This window comes from Phragmites australis, chromosome 17 (genome assembly GCF_958298935.1).
Source record: "Phragmites australis chromosome 17, lpPhrAust1.1, whole genome shotgun sequence".
Lineage (NCBI taxonomy): Eukaryota > Viridiplantae > Streptophyta > Magnoliopsida > Poales > Poaceae > Phragmites > Phragmites australis.
In genome coordinates, this window is record NC_084937.1 from 22,326,140 (window position 1) to 22,348,891 (window position 22,752).

General features: G+C 47.5%; 1 protein-coding gene across 2 annotated transcripts; it reads left to right on the plus strand.

Annotated features, from left to right (window-relative positions):
- Window positions 1-4,064: 4,064 nt before the first annotated feature.
- On the plus strand, window positions 4,065-15,423 carry LOC133897948 (respiratory burst oxidase homolog protein E-like). 2 transcript variants are annotated; one of them, XM_062338783.1, is made up of 14 exons: window positions 4,065-5,010; window positions 5,123-5,282; window positions 5,437-5,485; window positions 5,750-5,863; window positions 5,946-6,458; window positions 7,842-8,255; window positions 12,570-12,665; window positions 13,526-13,641; window positions 13,728-13,898; window positions 13,981-14,140; window positions 14,234-14,419; window positions 14,534-14,662; window positions 14,802-14,880; window positions 14,963-15,423. In XM_062338783.1, exons 1-14 carry the CDS (start codon window positions 4,326-4,328, stop codon window positions 15,070-15,072), a joined length of 2,982 nt encoding a protein of 993 aa, XP_062194767.1. In that variant the 5' UTR covers window positions 4,065-4,325; the 3' UTR covers window positions 15,073-15,423. The 2 variants fall into 2 exon arrangements, with proteins under 2 accessions (XP_062194767.1, XP_062194768.1); XM_062338784.1 differs by lacking the exon at window positions 7,842-8,255 and having other exon boundaries at window positions 4,067-5,010.
- Window positions 15,424-22,752: the final 7,329 nt, after the last annotated feature.

Here is a 22,752-nt window from a genome sequence, read left to right on the forward strand (position 1 = left end):
TTAAGGGAAGACATGTAGTTGAACACCGTGAAACACCAAACCCTAGTATATTGAGAAGTTCCAACCATCCTGACAGAAGCAAACTCCAAATCTGTGAATCGTGCAATGATCAACTGGTACTCATTCATAATTAACAGGTCAATAGACACGTGAATCACTGAAGCAAAGGGTAAACTCAGGATTCTATTTAGCAGAGCTCCCAGAACAGCTTTTCGGCTGGAATCAGGGGAGCTTTGTCAAACAATAGCTTTCAGCTTTTAGCTTCTTGAGTGGAATCTATGGGAGTGATTCTCTGAAATAAACGAGAAGTTGAAGAGTTGGAAAAAGCAGCTTCCCCTGATTCACTTTCCGCAAAGAATTACTTTCTTTATATATTTTATTTTAGATAATTACTCCTCACAGAAAATTTAAATCAAAAAAAACTCTACCAAATAGACCCTCTGTAAAATACTAAAATGAACAGACACCTCCATGAGAATCATTAGTTCAGCGCATCAAGTGCGCATGTACTTGTGGAAGGATTCTGTCCCTGTGGAACAAATTGCTCTCAATCCTGAACTCATATTTTCAACAGGACACAGACAATCCTGAACTCATATTTTCAACAGGACACAGACAATCACAGTTTGTGCTTCAAGGTAACAGTAACAGTAGGGCACGTGGCAGGCTCACGTTCTGGAGTAGAAACTTTTACCTACCTCCGGTCGTCCTCGTCGGACGAAAGGCTGCGCCGCAGCGCCGGTCACGTCGGTGGTAGGTTCGGCCGGGCACGGTGATTCGTCTAGTAGTCTGGCACGGCATGCCGTAAAGAATCACATCTGAAGTTTTTTTAGGTTCCACATTAGTAGAAGCGGTAGTATCTAAATATAATACGTATAACATATATTATGCCTTACCTACTATTTAAACATCATAAGTTACATGTTAGATATATAATTAATACACACATATCTACTTAAAAGATTCACTAAGCATCCATCTTCGTAAGTGACAAGCACATCGCGTTTGCATTATGGTTTATAGACACTCTGATATTGATAAAAAAATTATTTACAGGAGCAAACTCCGGTGAAAAACCGAAAGTGGAACTCCCAATCAATGTTCCTCCACCGATGAAACCACCAACGCCCTACGTACAGCGCGTCCCAATCACATCTGAAGCTAATCAAGCCACTGCACACTAAGCATTCCCCGAAATTGTTCAAGTGCTGATCTCTGCTCTTTCTTTATATAGAGATTGTTCGGCGTGAAACCAACGCTTCCGTCGTGTTTGGAACTTATGAATTTTCTCGAGTTCTTACGAGAAATTGACTGTCGTCACCCACGGAATTCCTACTTTACAAGCATGATCCTAAGAATGTAGGTGGGTGCGGAAAAAATATTTATTTTTGCAAACCGACCTTGGATCTTGATTTCTCAACTTAAATGTGTGATTTCTGATCAAAACCATCATAGATTGCCAACAAGATTCTTCTGGCGTTTCCATTCGCATGTCAAAATTAGGATCGGTCCCATTCAGAGGCTCATATTGCTGATTATGACACTAAGAATATGAGACTCAATTTGCAAACTTTTGGCCCACGATAGGTATATAAATGGTTTCTTCACAAGCTTCTCATCAATAATTGTTCCAAATGCTCAGATTGCTAGCAGAGAACCATCATGAGCAACTAAGAACAAGTAGAGGCAATTTGATTTGATATCACTCAAGCGCAACCGGCACTATATTAAATGCTCACTTAGAAATATTTCTCGAGCAACTAGTAATTCACTTTGAGATGCAAGCTATTAAAGTACTTTTTCCTTTTATTATGACGACAGGATCCTTTTATTATGACGTCGATAAGTTCAGCTGGCTAGCACGAACAGGTTGAGAAAACACAAAGTATAAAAAGATCATCTTTTTTTTCTCTTTCAAATACATACGTAAGAATACCCAAACCAAATCCACTAACCACTGCTAATTAGTAGGGAATTCACTAGGAAGTTTCCAAGTTTTAGTTCCAATCTAAACTAAAATAACAAAATTGCCCAAAGAAACACCCAAACCAAATGCATCATGCTCTTCTTAGGGCATGTTTGTGTTTGATTATGATTATAGGATTCTAATTTTAAAATCAGAATTGAAAACAATCTGATCGATTCTACAGTTCAGATTCACAATTTAGAGTCAGATTATGTCATAATCCATAATCCATAAAAAGATTATTTCTCAAATATGGATTATGGATTGTGATACATATTTACCCATCTTTGTCATTCAAACATAACGTTTCGCTTTTTTTTCTCCCTTCGTTCTCTCCCTCCTTCTCTGCATGTTCGGCTTGGCCCGAGGTGGCGGCAGCATGAGCTTCTCCGCCGGCGTTGACGCACGCAGTTGGATCTTGCCATCAGTGCCAATGCAGGGTTGCTGGCGCTACGTAGACCAATGTGGAGGGGGGGTGCACGTGGTCCTGCGTTGGGCTCCGGCCGTCCAACGCTAGATGTCGCGAGGTAAGTGGTGAGGCAGGAGTCATCAGTGGCCACTGCTCCATTTCTCCTCCCCTCTCTCTCGTCTCGCAAGGGAGGAGGAAGAGGAGATCGAGGCAGCCATGATGCAACAGCAGGAACGGGTTTGATCTGATTTTGGATTTGTTATGCGGCAGTGTAGCTGGTGGACAAGGATCCGAAGAAGGCGATGTTCTGGGTGGCCATCAACGCCGGCGATCGCGATCCAGTTGAACCGTGCCAAGGACATGGCCATCATGATGAAGCAGCAAAACCATACCGAGGAGACCTGCTGCGCAGGAGTCAATGGTGAAAGCAGAGAGAGACTCCGGGAGGGGAGGGAGAGTACGTAGGGGAGGAGGGAGAGAGGGAAGAGATTATAATAATCTAGTGTTATTTGTTTTAGATTATATAATACAGATTTTAACAATCTAGATTCGAGATTGTGAGAATCAAAATCTGAATTATTAGAATCACAGTAAAAAAAAAAGACTCTTAATTAGCCACTTCAAATAATCCTCTACTTAAAGCCTTGTTTTCAACGCATAAATTTCACTAAAAAGCAGCACTGTACACATTGGATTTTCACATAATCCTCGCTATCCAAATGGAGCCTTCACACGTAGTAACTCGTCGCACTACAGTCAACCTCATCTTGCTTATTTGGAAGCGCATGTGGTTTTCCAAATCCACACCACCGACCGCGCCCCCGTGATTAAGGGTGGCAACAGGTCAGGTTGGGTGGAGCGAGAACGTACCCGACTCGAAATCAAAAGCATCAAACTCGACTCATCCCTGGAATTAAAACCAGGTGCAAAATCACTCCCGGCCCTGGTGGAACCCGAAAACAAGCTAATGCATAACATCCTCATTATCGCCACTAAGAAGTCTGTCGTCTCACCTTCGCCACACCACCACCACCACCTTCGATTCTATCTAATGTCCCCGTTGTTGCCATCGTCTTCGCCCAACGCCATCACCACCGTCGGCCCTGTCTATCGGTCCCATCGTCTTTGGATATGTGCGTCCACCGTCCCCGCCACGCCAACGCCTTCACCCGCTGCCACCGCCATCGTCACCGCTACCCACCATCCACGTTGTTACCACCATCTTTGGATCTATCCGTCTGTCGTCCTCGTAATCGCCAATGCCTACATTCGAGGAGCTACGGTCAGGCGGGTGGGAGTTAGGAGCAGTGGCCAAGTGAGCGGCTAGTGGTTGCGGCTCTGACTGGAGGGTGGAGGGAGTGGAGGATCAGGTGTAGCATTGGAGCTAGGGTTAACTACTTAGTCGGTCGACATTGAGTTCGGCTAGGCTAGTCTAGACTGACTGGCATATGGTGACTCTATTTTTAGAAGCCCTGTGAACATATGTGAGCGAAAATTAATCCCATCCCCGAACCTACCACCAACCGGGCCAAAATGACACCCATCCCGCCCCATTGCCACCCTTATCCGCGACCGAACCAAGCATCGTAATGCAGCCACGTCGAACTCGTGGCACGCGGAGCTTCTTTTGGGGCAAAAAGCTAGCCAGGGCGGGGCAGGGCAGGGCAGGGCAGGCAGATCGCAACAGCAGAGCACCGCACCGCGCCGCGAAGCAAACTGCGAGCTCGCACCTCGCGGAGACGCAAAAAGGAAAAGAAAAAAAGGGCGAGGAGGCCGCGACCAGAGAGGGAATCACCGGCCCGGCCGGTCGCCCAACCGCTGCTGCCCACGGGATAACTGACGCATTGCGACGCGGACGGGGTGTAAGTAAGTTACTGTAATATAAAAGGCCGGGGCGGGCGGGCGCAACCACCGCGCCTCGGAGAGGAAAGCTCTTGCGGCGCGGCTGCCATGTGGACGCCGTCGCGCGGGAGCAACGCGCGGCGCAGCGGCCACCGCCGCATCGCGGACTACCTGGCGGATGACCAGACCACCACCACTGACGCCTCCGACAACGAGTCCTTCACCACCGCCAATGGGGAGGAGTTCTTTGCCGCGGCGGGGAGCGGCGCGGGCGGGGGCATGCTGCCGGCATTCCTCGCTGACCAGGGGGACCTGGTGGAGGTCATGCTGGAGTTCGACGAGGAGTCCATGGTGGTGCGCAGCGTCACTCCCACAAGCGCCGCGCTCTACGGCGCGGCCGCCGCGCCGGCGGGGGTGTCGCCGAGCACGCTGTCGGAGGGCGGGGCCGGGCCCGGGGGCGCCAGAAGCCTGAGCCGGTGCTCGTCGACGTCGTCGCGGATACGGAAGAAGTTCGCGTGGCTGCGGTCACCGTCTCCCTCGCCGTCCCCGCGCCGGCCGACGCCCGTGGAGCTGCAGCGGGAGGCAGCGATGGCGGCGCGCGAGCGGCGGCGCGTCCAGGCGCAGCTGAACCGGTCGCGCGCCGGAGCCAAGCGCGCGCTCAAGGGCCTCCGGTTCATCAGCCGCACCACGGGCTCCGCCGAGGCCGCCGAGCTCTGGCGCCGCGTCGAGGAGCGCTTCAACGACCTCGCCCGCGACGGCCTCCTTTCCCGCGACGAGTTCGGCGAATGCATCGGTACGGACGCCACCGCATCTCACTCTCTTCTTGGCCACGATTGCATTGTTATCCAGACATGCAAGAAACGAGTCGTAATTGCGACGTCCTTGGCCGTGCATGCCTCGCTCAGGAATGGTGGACTCGAAGGACTTCGCAGTGGGCATCTTCGACGCGCTGGCCCGGCGGCGGCGGCAAAACCTGGAGCGGATCACCAAGGAGGAACTCTACGACTTCTGGCTCCAGATCTCCGATCAGAGCTTCGACGCGCGGCTCCAGATCTTCTTCGACATGTACGGAGCTAAATTCACTCCCCCCATTTTCTTTCCCCTGATCCCAAGTAACGTTAAATCGGCCCGTCCCGACTTCCGACGCGCGCGCATCTACACTTGCCTCCGCAGATTCTTGATAAGCTTCTTCTTCTGCCGTTCTTGGCCCCAAATTCAGGGTGGACACCAACGTGGACGGGAGGATAACGAGGGAGGAAGTACAGGAGGTGACTTGTTTAAGCACTTTTTCTAAAGCTTTTTACTCCTCCATGCACGCATGATGCGTCTCTGTTTTCAGCTCAACTGCCGCAAAAGAAAGCACTCAGCATTAGAAACTTCTTCTTGTGGGCACCCTGTTCTGATTACCACTAGTTGTAGAGTACTACTCTTGTTAATTACTGCGGTAACTATCGCGGTTGTTGCCGTTGTTTGCATGCTACTCCGCTAGCTAATCCAGCGATCTGTTTGGTCTTTTTTGCGCGCCACCGCAGCTGATCGTGCTGAGCGCGTCGGCGAACAAGCTGGCGAAGCTCAAGGAGCAGGCGGAGGAGTACGCGTCGCTCATCATGGAGGAGCTCGACCCGGAGAACCTCGGTTACATTGAGGTACGCGTCGGACACTGCTGTGTTCTTGGCCGTATACTCTACGTATGCTGACACGTGTGATGTCTTCTGCCTCGCTCGTCAGCTGTGGCAGCTGGAGGCGCTGCTGCTCCAGCGCGACACCTACATGAACTACAGCCGCCCCCTGAGCACGGCCAGCGGGGCCCAGTGGAGCCAGAACCTCGGCGTCGGCGGCGGCACTTCGACGGTGGCGGGAGGAGGAGACGCCGGCGGCGGCGACGGCGACCACGCGGGCGCGGGGGCGCGGGAGCGGCGAGGAGATCGCGGGTGGGGCGTGCGGAAGGCCGCGGCGCGGGTGCGCGTGGCGGCGGAGGAGAACTGGCGCCGCGCGTGGGTGCTGGCGTTGTGGTTCGCGGCTATGGCGGCGCTGTTCGTGTGGAAGTTCGTGCAGTACCGTCGCATGGCGGCGTTCCAGGTGATGGGTTACTGCCTCCCCACGGCCAAGGGCGCCGCCGAGACGCTCAAGCTCAACATGGCGCTCGTGCTCCTCCCCGTCTGCCGCAACACGCTGACGTGGCTCCGCTCCTCCTGGGCCCGCTTCTTCGTCCCCTTCGACGACAACATCACCTTCCACAAGGTACGCCATGACTTCCACGCCCCCGCCCCCCCCCCCCCCAAGCCACTCCTACAAATATCATCGCGTCCGGCGTGGCAAGCCACCTAATCACGGTAGATTCTTTTCCTGCGATGGTACTAACAATTGCGTGATCGCGCCATCGATCGCGGACTCTGAGGTCACTCGTTTATGGTAAATACGACAGCCGGGGTGTTTAGGCCGTCGCCGTCGGGGACGAGGAGCGGCGGCCTGACGTGCAGCGCGGGAACGTGGCGCGCCATGACTGGCCGACCACGTGGGACTCCTAGATCCTGTGTGGAACGGCCACTGCCCCATGTGGTAGCTCGAGACTTTGGCTTACTAGTACCATGTACTCTTCCGGCAAGGACGGGCCTAGCGTACAGCGTACTTGGCACGCCCGGGTCCCAGATACGTACGCTAAATCTCCGTCCCATGTTCCGTGCGGCGAGCGATGCGGTCCAATGATTTTGTTCTGGCGGTAAGTGAAATCCCACGGCACAGACGATCCTTTGCCCCCGCATCGGAGGCGTACCGCTCATGCTCAGTAAGCAGCGAGTCAAAGGTTAAAACTCCTTCCCGGTCGGTGGAAGTCCACGGACCGACAAACTTGTCCCTGTCAAGTGCTGGAAACTAACTCGCTCCGTTTAGAAAGAATAAGTGTATTTTTTAAAAATATTTTTTATATTTTTACTAATATTTAATTAAATTATAAAAATATTTAATATATAGGTTTTGTCCCTGTCAAGTGCTGGAAACTACTCGCTGCCCGTTTAGAAATAGTAAATGTATTTTTTAGAAAAATAAAATTTTGTATATTTTACTAATATTTAATTAATTATAAGACTATCTAATGTATAAAAGTTATACAACTAGATTCATAATTCGATATATATTTTTTATAGCTATAAATAATATATTTTATGAGAAAATCTTAGTCAAATTCCAACTTTGAAGATCAAACTCTGAAAACATGTCTACTATTTTTGAACGGAGAGAGTATTTTCCATTATCTTTATAAAAAGTGTGCCCTCCCAGCTTTTGAAGACAACGGGGGGAGATACAAGTTTTGTATTTTTTAATCATTAAAAACTAAAAAAAATAAGAAGATTCACCACTAGTCATGACCTAGAATTAACCATTGAACACCCACAGCATCCGTAGCAACCGGTGACCCACCAGCCAGCGGCGGATGTCCAGTGGAAAGCAACCCAGCACCTATAGTATAGGTCGCTTCACACGCGCACCTAGTAACTGTTTGTTGCGTGGTCACCGGCCACGAGTACTCGCGACCGGAGCCAGCGACCACCTCCCGGATCCCCCGTCGTAATTTGGTTCGTCGAGATATTTAGCTGAATGTGTTTGTTGAATGTTTTTTTTTTTCAGATGATCGCGACGGCGATCGTTGTGGGGATCACGCTGCACGCGGGGAACCACCTGGCGTGCGACTTCCCGCGGGTGATCGCGTCCACGCCGGAGCAGTACGCGCTGGTGGCCGGCGCGTTCGGCCCGGAGAAGCCCACCTACGCGGGCCTCCTCTCCGGCGCCGAGGGCGTCACGGGCGTCGTGATGGTGGTGCTCGTGGCCGTCTCCTTCACGCTGGCCACGCACCCGTTCCGCAAGGGCGAGAAAGGCGGCGGCGCGGGCGCGGGCGCGGCGTCCCGGCTCCCGGCGCCGCTGAACCGGCTCGCCGGGTTCAACGCCTTCTGGTATTCGCACCACCTCCTCGGCATCGTGTACGTGCTCCTGCTCGTCCACGGCTACTTCCTCTTCCTCGTGCACCGCTGGTACGAGAAAACGGTACGTGCGCACACGGCCACTCCCCCCCCCCCCCCCCGGTGATCTCGGCAGATTTTGTTACGGTACTACTCGTAGTTGCTATGAGTGGTTGGGTGCGCGGCGTAGCTGTCACGAGGGTGACGATTTTCTGCTTGGCCCGTCGCCGAGGCAAAGGTGATACCTGCCCGTGCGCCCGTGCTTTGCTTTCTTGGACACGCCGTTGTCGCGGGGCTTGGTCCTCGCTCGCTCGCGGCAGCTGCTGCTTTACGTTGCCTTCTTCTAGCAACGGCTCATGTCAGTCTCAGATTCTCTGAAAAAAGGGAAAGAAAAGACGTGACGGCAGCTGTGCCAAAGAAGAGAGGAATGTTCAGTGAGCCTGTCTCTGCTTCGAGGCGAAGTCAGTCAGTCTTGGTTTAACCACGTCATCCAGTACGAACAGCTACGGAAATTACTGTGCTGCTTCGTCGAGTCTAGATAGGTGAGCTCTGCTGCGTGAAGACTGGGACGTGGGTACAGTACAGGGGAGATCGGTGTCGGTGTCGGTGTCGGTGTCGCTCGAGACAAACCGGAGCCATGCTTGCCAGCCCAGACCTGCTCTGTTCGTCAACGGAAGCGTCGCGTCCGGGTCCGGCTGGGCTCCGTGTTGAAGGCGTCGTAAGAGGTAGGCAGGGCCGATCGAGACAGTTGTAGTAGGAACACGTCGGCTGGTGATGTGCTCCACAGCTCAGTGCCGGCCGGGTGCTACCACGCACTGACGTGTGTAGCAGCAGCAGCTAGCCATCGTCTTCGTCGTCTCGGGATCGGCAGATCCATGGATGGTTCGAACTGCGCTATTCAGGAACTCCGGGCCCTGTCTCCCATGCTGCATGAATCCTGTCATGTCAGGTCAGGTGTGGGCTACTGGTTCACCTGCCAGCCCAGCCTGAACGTGAACGTAGCTCGACTGTTTTCTGTGTGCAACATAGTGCCGGTAGTACATACGTATCTGATGATGAAATACTATTTTTTTAAAACCAAACTGGAACGAGAGCTCCTCTTATATTAATAAGAGGAAAACTCTACATGCTGATATACTTGATTAATTAAAGAAAAAAAGCAAAAAATAAAACATAACTAAAGAACTAGATCTAGACCATCGCAAGGACGAACACAACGAACTACAGTCCAAACGACTACAAATGCCAACAGAAAGAAGGACGGTAATAGCACTGCTGCTGAGCGCTCGCAAGATCTGACGACTCAAAACCCCACCTAGGAGAGTTGTCTTGACGGTCCTACGTTTGTTGGTGGATCTAGTCCACACCACTTTACAGACCATTTTTTCATTTGGATATATCGGGCGTTGAAATAGGTGGGGATTGCATGCTTACACTACTCATCGATGTAGATGGACTGATCAATGCCGGCCATGAATGGCTGCGAATGCCCCCTTTCTTTACAGAACCGAAGCGCTGTTGGTAGGACGCGAATAAATCCCTATCGACTTCTAGTACAAGTAAGTACTAGAAGTAAGGGACGGTTACGATGATTTCACTTTTCTTTTTAACCGCTGCGTCACATCTCACGATGGTTGATCCATCGGCACCCCAAATCTGCAAGCGATGGGGTTTGCATGCCTAAAGGCTTATTTACAATGGTGAAATGTGCAGGAAACTTCTCCTGTTCGTTTCGTTGTTTGTGGTGGTAGTATACGGCAACTTTTCTTTCGTCCCACATCTGGAGTAGAGATCACATTGTGAATCAAAGGCGCAACCGGTTTTGGCCGGAACCATATGGCCCCCAGCATAGTATAATCCCTGCTCACCTGCTGCCCGAGGCCGCGACGTGAGGAACCAGCCGGCCGGCCGGCCGGCCGTTGCTTTCTTCCCTTCCATATTTGCCACGAACACTTTCACTTCCAGGGCTTTTGTACATGTGGATGGCTTGGAGTTTCTCTGCTTATACTTGTGCCACTAATTTGGCCTTGCTTAGTGCCCATTTCCATCTCACCAAACTTCCTGATTGATTAACTAGGATTGCTCTTTTCCTTTGTCACTTTCTTTGCTTTCCAATGGTCGTGCGCGCGCATGCGAATGGTGACCTCCACTTAAGAAATGCGTCAGGTCCCCTGGCACATGTTGTTGTTGCAGCACAATGTTGCCGAATGATTGCCGTGTTATCTAGGGGCAAGAGGCCTTAGTTGTAAAGGGATCATGAGCTCATGGCATCTGAGCCTCGAAGGATCGAAGGGGCGGGGTACGGGGGACAGCATCTGAGAAGGATCGAATCCGATTAAAGAGCCTGTCTAGCTAGTGAAAGGCAAAAGAGAAAACATGCAGGGAACGTAAAGAAATATCCTCTACTAGGCACCACTCGTCCCTAGAATTTGCCCGTCGTGTGCGACAATGAAACTTCCCGTGCAGATTCATCGGAGTGAGTGCGTGGCACGGGGTTTCACTGCTTGCTTATTGCTTTCTGGTTGGCATTGTGTATTGGGAGGCTTGTGACTAGGAGGGACAAGACCACCTTGCATCCAAGAGAAAAGGTGTACAGGGGAGTTATAGATTGTAAAAAATAGTTTGTAGATTATAGATTGTGAAAAGCTGGATTGTTACAATATGGATTGTAAAAGCTGGTAGTTGTTTGGTAACTTAGATTTTGAGTGGGTGGATTGCTGCTTTTGGATATCTATTGTCTGTAATACCCTCATGTTTTGGGTGGCTCACGGGTCATGGACCGGAGGGCGACTCGGTCTGCTGTCCACTGTGGACCAAGGCCATGGGCTTGTGACCGGTGGGGCCCACATGGTGGTGAGACGAGGGAGAGGCCCAGAGGCCGGAGATAGAGAGACAGGAGGGAGAGAGAGAGAGGAGGCCGGAGGGAGAAATGAAGGAGGCATGTCGTGCCGGCGAGATCGGCTGGCTGGGCCAACTGAGCGGCACGGCACCGAAGAGAGGAGGCCGAAGGGGAGGAAGAGGGAGGCACCGGAGGGAAGCTGGAGGGAGGGAGAGAGAGAGAGGGCAGCTGGGATCCGGTGGAGCTTGCCGATGGTGGGACGGTAGCACGGGCCAGTTGGAGCAAGAGGAGGCTGCGAGAGAGATGGGCGCGCCAGAAGAGGGAGATGGCCGAAGGGAAAGGGAGAGGGGCTCACTGGTAGGGAGGAAGTCCGGTCGGGGCGAGGTGGAGCGCGGCCGAGTGGCGGCGCACGCGGGACGGCGTGAAGAAGCGTTTGGCGGTGGCCTCTTCACATGCGCACGCGCGGGGGTGGCGGCGACAGGGGAGGCTGGAGCGGCGCATCACGCCTAGGTGGCTGTGCAGGAGCGCGAATGGCGCGACGGAGATGACCGGGACGACGGGTGATGCGGCGGAGCGCGCCGGTGGCTGCGCGGGCCGAGCAGCAGCTACATCAGTGACACAGGAGGAGGTGGGCTAGTGAATCGCGCTGGCCAGGAGTCGCAGCAAGGGCGCGTCAGGGGAACGAGCCATCCACGACCGGGGGGGGGGGAGGCGTTGGGTGTGGTCGGGCGGGGGAGGGCGTGTTGGGGGTGGGGCAATGGTAGTGACGGGTAAATTCAACGAAAGTGTGATGGATATTTTAGTCTTTTGCACTTTACAATTTGAAACAATCCGATAGTAGATGGATTGTTGGATTATAGCAATTTGGATACCAGATTGTTACAATCTGATTCTATAAGCTGTTTGTTTATTTTAACTTCAGATTGTAAAAGCAAGAATTCACAATCCGAAGCTGAAACAAACAGGACCTAAGTTTGAGATCCTACTGATGATGTTCGTTCCTCAATTTTAGTTGTTCGTTCCTGAATTTTAGTTGTTTTGATAGGTGAGAAAGTTGATAAACATGTTTCAACAATGTCGGGAAATGCTGTTTCTAAACGGTCTAGTTGATTTTACTATGGATAAATACCATTTGCACAATACAGAAGGTTCAGATGTCAGACAGTACTCCAATCTCCAGGGCAATGCCTGGCAGTTCGACCTATCCTGTACACCAATACAAGCTTACATGTTTATTAACCTAAAAGTTCTCTACTATATTCATAGGGATAAATGATTCAAGTATTAAACTCACCGTGTTGCGGCATTCTAGAAACACTGGAATCTGACAGCTGCCAAGCTGAGTGGTTCCATTTGTTATTTTAGTGGATATTGTTCATCTCATCTCGTTTGGAACAACGCCATGTGGAAATTTCTCCTCCAACATTCTCATGTGAAAACAGCGATGCTGCTGCCCGCCATGACTTCTGCACTTCCTCTAATTATTGCAATGATTCTTGTTTCAGCAACCGAGTTTAAGGACACTAACGCTTTAACATTATGATCCCTTGCTTATTTCAGACATGGATGTACATTTCTGTCCCGCTTGTACTATATGTTGGTGAAAGGATGCTACGAGCCTTGAGGTCAAATGCTTATACTGTAAAAATTCTAAAGGTAAGTGGGTAACTGAACTGACAGAAAAATTCCTGCAGTTTCTACATGCCAAGCTTTCCTAATATCTACCGCTAGTATTAGTTGGTTATCTCCACATGGTTGATTTGTTGGTATGATAAGACTAGAAAAGTGCCATCAATATCGCACAAATTCCACTTTAAGGAAAATAAAGGAAAACAACTTGCACCTGATTCGAATTAGTGATCCATTATAAGTTCCAATTCCTTGGGTCCATCATTTTAACTTGAATCCACGGTTTAGTGACATAGAGGAGTGAGTATGTGGACAGGAGAAGTGGAGAATTTTGTTGCCTTGTGAGATACAAGTCATTATGCCACTACTAGGACATCCACAATAGAATATAGGCTCAGTTCAAACATTTCTGTCCTTTAGAAATCGCCTGTTGCTCTCTAATGATCTTCATGCCTGGAAGGTCCATGCTTTTTTGGTTGATTGTTTATTAGTTTCTTCTGTCCTGAGTGCTCTTCTGCCCACCACAACATCAAATATGTTTTTGTTCTCTCTCCATATCAATAGGTGTAATAACTGGTGCTAGCATCTGTACGGCCACACAGTGATACTTTCCTTATCCTAAATAACTCGACAGATGTGTTTCAGGTATTTCTCGTACAGTTAGATCCTTTCAGGAATGTAAGTGGAAGAAATAATTAGGGCCTCCCTGTCAAAAAAGAAACATTTATCATTATGTACTGTAAAACCATAATAAACTGTCAAAACAAGTGACAAGCATGTGCAAGCAAAATTTATTCATTTACAATAATAGACGAAATGCCAGAATTTGCTTGCCAGCATTAAATTAGATCTATGCATATTTTCTTATGTAAATTGGATTAATTCAGGTGTGCCTTCTACCTGGAAATGTATTGACCATAACAATGTCCAAGCCCTATGGATTTCGATACAGAAGTGGACAGTACATATTTCTTCAATGTCCAACGATATCTCCATTTGAATGGTTTGTATGACCTCAGACTTGCGTCTCCTTGACTTACTCTTAGTTTCTGGTTTAGTAGCTCACCTGCTGCTGCTTTGTGTTTGCAGGCACCCTTTCTCCATCACTTCAGCTCCTGGAGATGACTACCTCAGTGTTCACATCCGAACAAACGGTGACTGGACACAAGAGCTCAAGCACATATTTGTCGAGAACTGCTTCTCACCGCATGTTAACAGAATAGCTTCATTTAGCGAGTTAGGTGCGGCAGAACCAAGAAGGTCATCAATCTCCCTTTCCATGTCTGTTTCTTTCAATACCTGATAGAAATGAAACTGAACATGTTTGTTTTCTATGCCACAGCTTGCCAAAATTGCTAGTAGACGGTCCATATGGTGCCCCTGCACAGGATTTCAGAAACTACGATGTTCTACTTCTTGTCGGCCTTGGAATTGGAGCAACACCGTTCATAAGCATCCTAAGGGATTTGCTTAATAACATTAAGATAGCTGACGAGTTGATGGTACCACTTCATCCCATGTTGTTCCCATTTTGACCTTTTTGCCGGATATGCTTGTTCCTACTTATAGCTTACACGATTTTCTGCAACTATTAGGACTTGGCAATGGAGACTAGTAGGTCTGAGGACAGCGCGAACAGCTTCAGTGTCTCAACAGCAAGTAGCAACCGGAAGAGAGCATACAGAACAAGCCGTGCACATTTTTATTGGGTCACCCGAGAAGCAGGATCATTTGAATGGTTCAAAGGGGTGATGAATGAGGTTGCTGAAATGGACAAGAAGGTAGGATTGCAGGATGCCACATCTCCATGCATATCTCTGTTATGCGCTTAAGTCTTTTCTGTCTAGAATATCCCTGCAGTGTTACTATGCTGACAATGAGCTCTCCGAAACCAGGGTGTCATAGAGTTGCACAATTACCTCACAAGTGTTTATGAGGAGCGTGATGCACGCACAACTCTACTGTCAATGGTGCAGGCTCTGAACCATGCCAAGCACGGTGTCGACATCGTCTCAGGAACTAGGGTAAACTAATTATTCGAGACTCTGCGTTCAAATTTAAGTTGTTCTAATGAAAAAAATTACAGAATATATCAGTCACTATAAGGAAATCTTTTTTCTCTATCTCTGACTTCGAATCGATCATTTTCTGTGCACTCGGCAGGTGAGGACACATTTCGCCAGACCAAATTGGAAGGAAGTTTTCACCAGGATCGCCTCCAAGCATCCGAACTCGACAGTTGGTAATCCTTTTTCGCCCAGACAACCAATTCCTTTGCACCAACTCAACATCTCTGCTCACAAGGATGCTTCTGACGCACGCAGGAGTGTTCTACTGCGGCGCGCCGACGCTAGCCAAAGAGCTGAAGACTCTGGCGCACGAGATGAGCCACAAGACGAGCACTCGCTTCCATTTCCACAAGGAGTACTTCTGAATTCTGATAGAGAGAATGCACATACTTGATACTTGTTCTGATCTGATCCCCGTAGCATTAGGTACCGGTAAAGAAGACAGAAAGGAAAATTTTGCAAAGAAGCAAAGCCAAACCGAAACCAAGCTGACCTCTTCCAGATCTGGAACTGTACATAGCATAAAGAAGCACAGGGTAGTTAGTACTTAGCTCATTTTATATATTGACCAAAAAAAGAAAAGGGCATGATAGAGGCTGTTAATTCGATGATACTGATCGTCATAGACACCGTATACATGTACACAGTATAGTTAGCTAGGTACTTATATGAATGAATGAATAATATACGAGAAGCCACATGCTGCCATTCTGAAATCTGAATGAATGAATATACGAGAAGCCACATGCTGCCATTCTGAAATCTGAATGAATGAATATACGAGAAGCCACATGCTGCCATTCTGAAATCTGAATGTACATCGTTCAGGCTTTGTGATGCAAATAGGATCCAGTGTACCGTACCGTAGCCTGTAGGCAAGGCAATTTGGCAGAGACGTTGTACAACTATGTGATGCTGTGAATCTTCGCTGTGCCTGCATGGTGCATGCCGTGTGTCTACGTCTTCGCGGCACGGAGCTTTCGCGGCCTTGTGCGCACCCGGTGCCGCGCCGAGCGACCAGCGCCCAAGTCCCAACAGATCCGGCACGTAGCTATCTGAGCCAGCGCGCCGCGGCGGACGCTACCCGTGCCCGTCTTGCGGTCTTGGTCCGAAGCCGGACCCCCTGCGGCGAAACGCTCGCGGGGAGCGGGGAGCGGGGAGACGAAGCCCACAGAAGCTGTTGCCCTCGTATCAATCTGCTGTGATTGATTGTAACAAACAATCCGTATCTCTTTCATCTCTATATAAAGCTAGTGACCGGAGGTCTTTCACAGCAAAACCAATCTTGGCTAGACAAGTTTTCAGAGGGAGGTCAAAGGAACTTCCTCGTCGATACTACGGCACTACGAGGCGTCAACCCACGCCAAGAGCCTCCAGCAGCAACGACACGATCACAGGGCACAGCTACTACAAGACGTCGACGTCAAGCGCGCGGGACGCCATGCCGAGGCCGCACCATGAGCCTCCTCAACTTGTCCACCGATGGGCGACGCGAGACGAAAGCGTGCACAATTGAGCTGCTGTTGAGAATTAACCGAAGCTTGGGATACAGACAGCAGTTCTAAGAGTTTTCTTAATATTATAATTTTGTATGGAAATTTCAAAAATAATACGGAAATACTAAAATTTACAAATATAATACATATTCGCGGCCCGGTCCCACAAAAAAAATGAGTTTTTGCGTCCTCAGCATGCGAAATCTGGGTTTTCGCAGCCTCACCATGCGAAATCTAGGTTTTCACGGCTGGGATATTCGAAAACTACTTTTCGTAGTCTCAAGACTCGAAAAATTGTTTTTAGGGTCTACAAACGTGAAAATAAGTTGTCAGGGCTTGAGGGCGCGAAAATAGGTCTTCGCGTACTAAGGGCGCGAAAAAAGGTTGTCGCTGCCTGTGGGAGTGAAAAATAGCAAGATAAGTATAATAGAACCCGGTACGAAGGTTATATACGCTGATGAACATTACATGTGAAATACATTGATGAATCATAAAGAGCTGACCATAACAAACATTGGCATGTACAGTACGCCTAAAGATTAACCAAATAGCGTGTTGCTTCCTAACCTAACATGTCTTAGAGAAAGAAGATATGTCGGGTTACAATAGATGCTCTCTACTGAGTGCATCTAGGATATTTGCGCTTTCTCAGGGTATTGGGGCCCTCCGCCTTAGCACGGCGGACCCTCTCCCGCTTCTTTTCTCTCTCTGCTTCGCGTGCTTCAGCCGCGGTGCGCTCCTTCGCAGCGTTCTTGATACGCTCCTCCTCCTGCCGCTTTATCTGTAGTTCCTCCTGTTGTCGTTTGTACTCACGGCGTTCGTAATTTTCCTCCTCCACCGTATCTCCATGTCCACTTACTGCTTCTGGTGCTCATTTTGCTCCGTATCCAGCCATTGCATAAAGTCATAGATAGGTGGCAGAGACTAGACAAATGAAATAAGAGAGGAGATTAGTAAGATAGTGCATGAAATCATATGAAAAGTGTCACATGAGTTATCTATGTCGCTATACCGGTGGATACTCATACGGTCTATGTTGAGGTTTGTCTTACTGATAGTTAGCATATATGAAGAAGCGTAGGCCATATGTGTATGAGTTGTCCTGGGAGTCGTGAAACATACAAGGGTTGCCATAGAAGCACATCAGTGGTTTAATCCCCTAGGAGATGAAAATCCCCAAAAAGTTTCTTGGGTGGGCTTGGTAGAGCTGAGAAAGATATTGCAGTAGAGGGAGCTGAGAAAGGAGTGGTGTATCCATGGATCCTAACACAAATCTCATACGAATCCTCTCGTTTTGCTCCAAAGCTCAAGAACTCGAGAACTCTGCAAACTTAGCTCCAAACTCGAAATCGACTCACCAATTCATGCATTGTTGCCGAGGGAAGCCTAAGGGGCTTACCTATAGTGCTTGTGGAGGTTGGTGACCACCGGGTGATGAAGGAAACAAAAAAATCGCATGGGAAGAGGATTCCAACCGCGGTTCCTCGTGCTTCAACAAAGAACACCAAAAGGTATCAAAACCGGCTCGAATCTTCAAGAAAACAAAAATGAATTGGATGGATGAGGAGCTTAGGAGCTAAGGTTCGCATTAGTAATACATGCATACTTCGATTCCTTCTCTTGAGGTGGGATTTTGGGGAGAAGGAGAGGGTGCTTGAGAGAGGAAGGGGCTCCTTTGGCTTGGCCGGTTGGAGAGGAGAGGGAGCTTGGGTGGGAGTGAGGGAGAGAGAGGGGGGGGGGGGGGCGGGTGGGGTGCTGTCCAAGAGAGTGAGAGTGAGGGGTTGCAATTTTAAATTAATAAAGTAAATAAAATTTAGTACTAACCCTGAACTGCTCTAGCCATTGTTTCTTCGGCCCATGCTTCTGATTCGTTTCAATTGGTAGCACGTCCCCATCCAATGGCTTAGGTAGAACTTCCTAGAACCTCTCAAATAAGTTCTGCTGTCAACCAAGTGGAGTGATAGAGGGGTCGATCGAAATCGGTAACCTAGTGAGCATGGAGACATCCTGTAGCGTGATTGTCATCTCCCCAAATGGCATGTGGAATGTGTGTGTCTCCGGTCTCCATCGGTCCACCAAAGCCGAAATGAGGGACCGGTCAAACGGGAACTGCGGTGATCGAGCCTCGTGGTCGTCATCATCGCCACCCTCCACCGCCTCATATAGCCCTGCGATCTCATCTGTGGCATGCACCATCCGTGCAAGAGGAAGAAGTCACGCGTGGTCCAACCTAAAATACATGAGTTGAGTAGTTAAGATACTTAATAAAATAATGCTATAGTGAAACTTTACTATTTGTACATGCTGTTGAACCACCGTGGGTCAAGTCACCAGGCCCTCATAGGCACACGCAGTGCCAACACAGGAACAGACGTAGCACCATGCCTGGCCTGTAAGAAGCCGCGGTGATGCTGGTCTAAAGAATGCTCAAGAAGCTTGTACGGCGGCTCCATCATTGCAAATAAAACATGGACATTATACCGAGGATGTTACATGGATAATACACGATGCGAAAAACACATTAGAAACTGCAAATGTACATTATAACAATTACGCACAAATTATCGCATAGTTCGTACATCACGAAAATAAGTAATACACAAATAATATAACTTAGTTCTCACGTCATGTACACAAGTAATACACAACTAATACAACTTAGTTCTCACATCACTTATACACAACTAATACAACATAGTTCTCACGTCATGAGCATCAATAGTACACTTAATTCCTATATAACATATCCTTCATGGTCCGCCCCGCACCGGTGCATTGCTCGTCCTCCACGGACACCTCTCACACGTCGAGCACCGGTAGATGGCTCTGCTCTAGCATCTCCACAGTTAGCCTATGGGCAATCCTTTACCTTGTGACCCAAATCATCACACTCAGTACACCTCCTCAAAGGCTTGCCAACCTCAGCTTCATCCATGTTGTTGAGAATACATGTAGTATGCGGCTGACCACCTTTCCCATGCAGATATCTAAGCAGCATCATAGGAGACAGACATATCGGCATACCTCTGTAATAAACTGTGAAGTCACCATAACACTAAATCCACAGAATTCCCCAGTCCGTGTCTGCACTATATTTTCTTTCAAGTAGAATTGTGACACATATAGTGTGATTCCCGCATCCACTTGTGACAATGCAGCTAGCACGTGAGAACAGAGGATATGTAAAAGCTTCGGTTTATTACAAGTGCATTCGCACCATCTATTAAAAACTTGTCCTAGATTCACCTCATGAGTAACAATTCTAGTATCGCTCCCCACCCCTCCTTTTGATCTCAAGGTTATCTCAAAATGGTGCTCATTGACACCCATGCTAAGAACCATGTGTTGCACTGCCTTCTCTTTCTTCTTTTGCAAGTATTCCATAATTCAACTGGCATATAGTGTATGCATGGTTGTACAGTGAATAACAGCAGCAGCACGCCTCTTTTTGTAGTATCTGATAATGTCGTACAACATTCCCTCAACGATTGCAACAAGAGGGAGTCCACGCAGCCCTCTAATGACCCAATTGTAAACCTCTGCTATGTTGGTTGTCATGATGCCATACTTACCGAAATGCAAAAAAATATTAATCAATTTTCAAACATACTAGTTCGTACTCCACATCAAAATAACTTACGCACAACATATACCTAGCACCTCCAGTGTCATATAGCAAGGATCACTTCTCCTCTGGCTCTGCCTCAATCCAGTGTGAGAAACATTTAATGCTTCTTGATGACCTTCTTCTCACATTAGGAGGGTCAATGCCTGCTCCAAGAGGTGGTAGCACCTCCGGTACAATATCATCATCAATAGGCGGCTTCTTATTTCTCTCCTGGACATGCATCCTTGTGCACTTATCTAATTCCTTCCACAAAGCATCAAACTTGTGACTATGGTTTTGACTGCACAACCTCTTAAACCTGTCCATCAGTACCTTGTTCTTTAATTGCTTGTAGAAATTTGCTTTCATGTGACGTATACACCACCAGCTCTACAGGTCAGGCCATGGGAACAGCTCACTTGAATCCTCTTGCAGTGTCTTTATAGTAGATAAGATCCCAGCATGTCAGTCGTGTATAATGCAAATACTTGGTCGATCATGGACAATCCTAGCCTTAAGGTGCCTAAAAAACCAGAGCCAGCTCAGTCTGCTCTCACCCTCCACTAACGCAAATGCTAAAGGAAGTATCTGATTATTCGCATCAATACCAATTGCAGTGAGAATCTGGCCTTTGTACTTTCGAGTCAAGAATGTGCCATCCATACAAAGCAAATGACGACAATGCTAGAAGGACTGAATACACTGACCCAAAGAAAAGAAAGCACGTCGAAAAATCCTGGCCTAGTTTCCATCAAATTCAATCTCCTTGAAAGAGATGTATGTGCCAGGGTTTCTTTCCTTCATAATTTCAAGGACACGAGGAATGTTGCAATAAGAAGCCTCATAAGTGTCCCAACGCTTCTCTAAGGCTTTCTGCTTCGCACGTTAAGCCTTTTGATAAGTAATCTCATATTTGAATTGACGTAATATGGACTGTTGGATGAAAGAGCATTCCTTGTCTCGCTTCTAAATAGTCTCAATGAACAATTCATTTGCAACTAGTGCAGCAGTGGGGTTACGATGCTTCCGACTTATGTTTTCCAGCTTACAATTGTGTTCAACCACTCTAGAGGCTACCCAATGGGTCGCATGCTTCGGCTTGTATGTATCAACATAAAAGCTGTATCCAAGAGTTCTACACTTCATGCAGTACTTTTCTGGGGTCGACACAGTAACCCATATCTCCCTATGTGATGTCACTACCCACCGTGCCATTGTATCCTTCATTTCAGACCAATTGGGAAATACCTAATTTAGGTGAACCATAGTTGATCCACACTCCCAAGGGGGATCATGGTTTTCCATAACTTCCATCTTCGCTTTGTCATACAAGTTCCATTGATATGGGATGACAGCTTTAGAGGATGCATCATCATCATCATCATCATCATCATCATCATCACTGTCGTTGTCGTCATCATCCTCCATATTTGCAGATTGTAGTAAAGATTGTTCCTCATGTACCGCATTAAGATCCACGTTTTCAAGATCAGCAACAATTTCTTCAATTTTCTCCCCTGCATCAGCCCGACCCTCAATCTCTGCCACCTATCTATACACAACAACATCTGCCTCAGCCTTAAGCCGTTGCTCAACTTCTTCCCTCGCCACTACATTCCCCTACCTTTCCACTATTTTTGCAGGTGTCACTACACTGCTACTGTCAAACGCTTCTCTTGGACAAGCCTGCACCAGTATATTAAACTTAGCCCCACGACGCCGGCACCACTCCAACCATTGCAACCACTTATCTGTCTGATTCACTTGTTTCAACTCCCAACAAACTGGACCAAACGTATGAGTCCACATGCAATGCACCGTAACGGAATAAATGTCAGGGTCCAACTAAAAATATTAGGTAAACCACATTCTCATCTCCTTCATCCTGGTACCCTCAGGGTTTAGGTGCTCACTGGTAGTAAACGAAAAATTGCTCAAATCAACATCCGATGGACTGTTACGGATTTGACCATTTTTATAAAAAAAATATATTACAAAGTTATAGTGTTTGACATAACTGCGACCTCAAATAAATATATCGAATAATTTACCAAGTTAATTTCATGTGACTAACTTCAAATGTAGCAAACAATAACTACATTTCTAAACTATATTACAAAGATAAATATTATGTATAAAATATTTACTTTACTCTAAGACCTATAGTGCTCAAGAAATATCTATGACATAACATAATTTTAAATGCAATAAAACTATTCTTAGCCTAAATACGTAATTTACTGTACATTAAAAAACTATACAAAACCTAACTAATCTTAGAACAAATGTCCCAAATAAAATTATATGTCACATCTATCTAATATGTATAATCGTCCAACAAATACTTCAAATTAAATTGCACATATATAATACCATTGCTACTTCTATAGTTAACTTTCCGACTCGTATATCCTAAAGTAAATATTACATACGTATAATAAATACAACCTAATTTTTATTATTTCTATGGACATCTAAAACTACCAAATACCTCAAATTAAATTGTACACCTATAATAACATTACAAAATCTATATTTTATTTCCTAACTCATTTATCCTATAGTAAATATTACATCCGTCTAATAATTATAACCTAATATTAATTATTTAATATCGATGCTACAATTTCTACAATAAAACTACATTTTCTAAACTATTTTCTAACTCTATTTTTACATCGCACTATAATTTCTACAATTAAACTAAATTTTCTAAACTATACTAAAATTACATCTAAAATTTCTAAACTACTTTACATTATTTATACTAACAAAAAAAATATAAAAAAATTACCTTCCAATAAAGATATTTCTCCTTCCTCCTCCTCTCCTACTTCCTCCGGTCCCTCTCCCTCCTTTTCTTTCCTCTCCTTTCTCCTTCCTCCTTCCTCCTTCCCTCCTTCTTCTTCCTCGCTCTTTTCTCTGTCAATCCGCTCAGCTGA

What these genes read in the sequence shown, in the direction of transcription:
- LOC133897948 (XM_062338783.1), top strand. Translation starts at nt 4,326, where the DNA reads ATGTGGACGCCGTCGCGCGGGAGCAACGCGCGGCGCAGCGGCCACCGC. An exon ending in ACATCGTCTCAGGAACTAGG is followed by an intron (nt 14,663 to 14,801) that starts GTAAACTAATTA and finishes TGCACTCGGCAG; the next exon opens with GTGAGGACACATTTCGCCAG. An exon ending in GCATCCGAACTCGACAGTTG is followed by an intron (nt 14,881 to 14,962) that starts GTAATCCTTTTT and finishes TGACGCACGCAG; the next exon opens with GAGTGTTCTACTGCGGCGCG.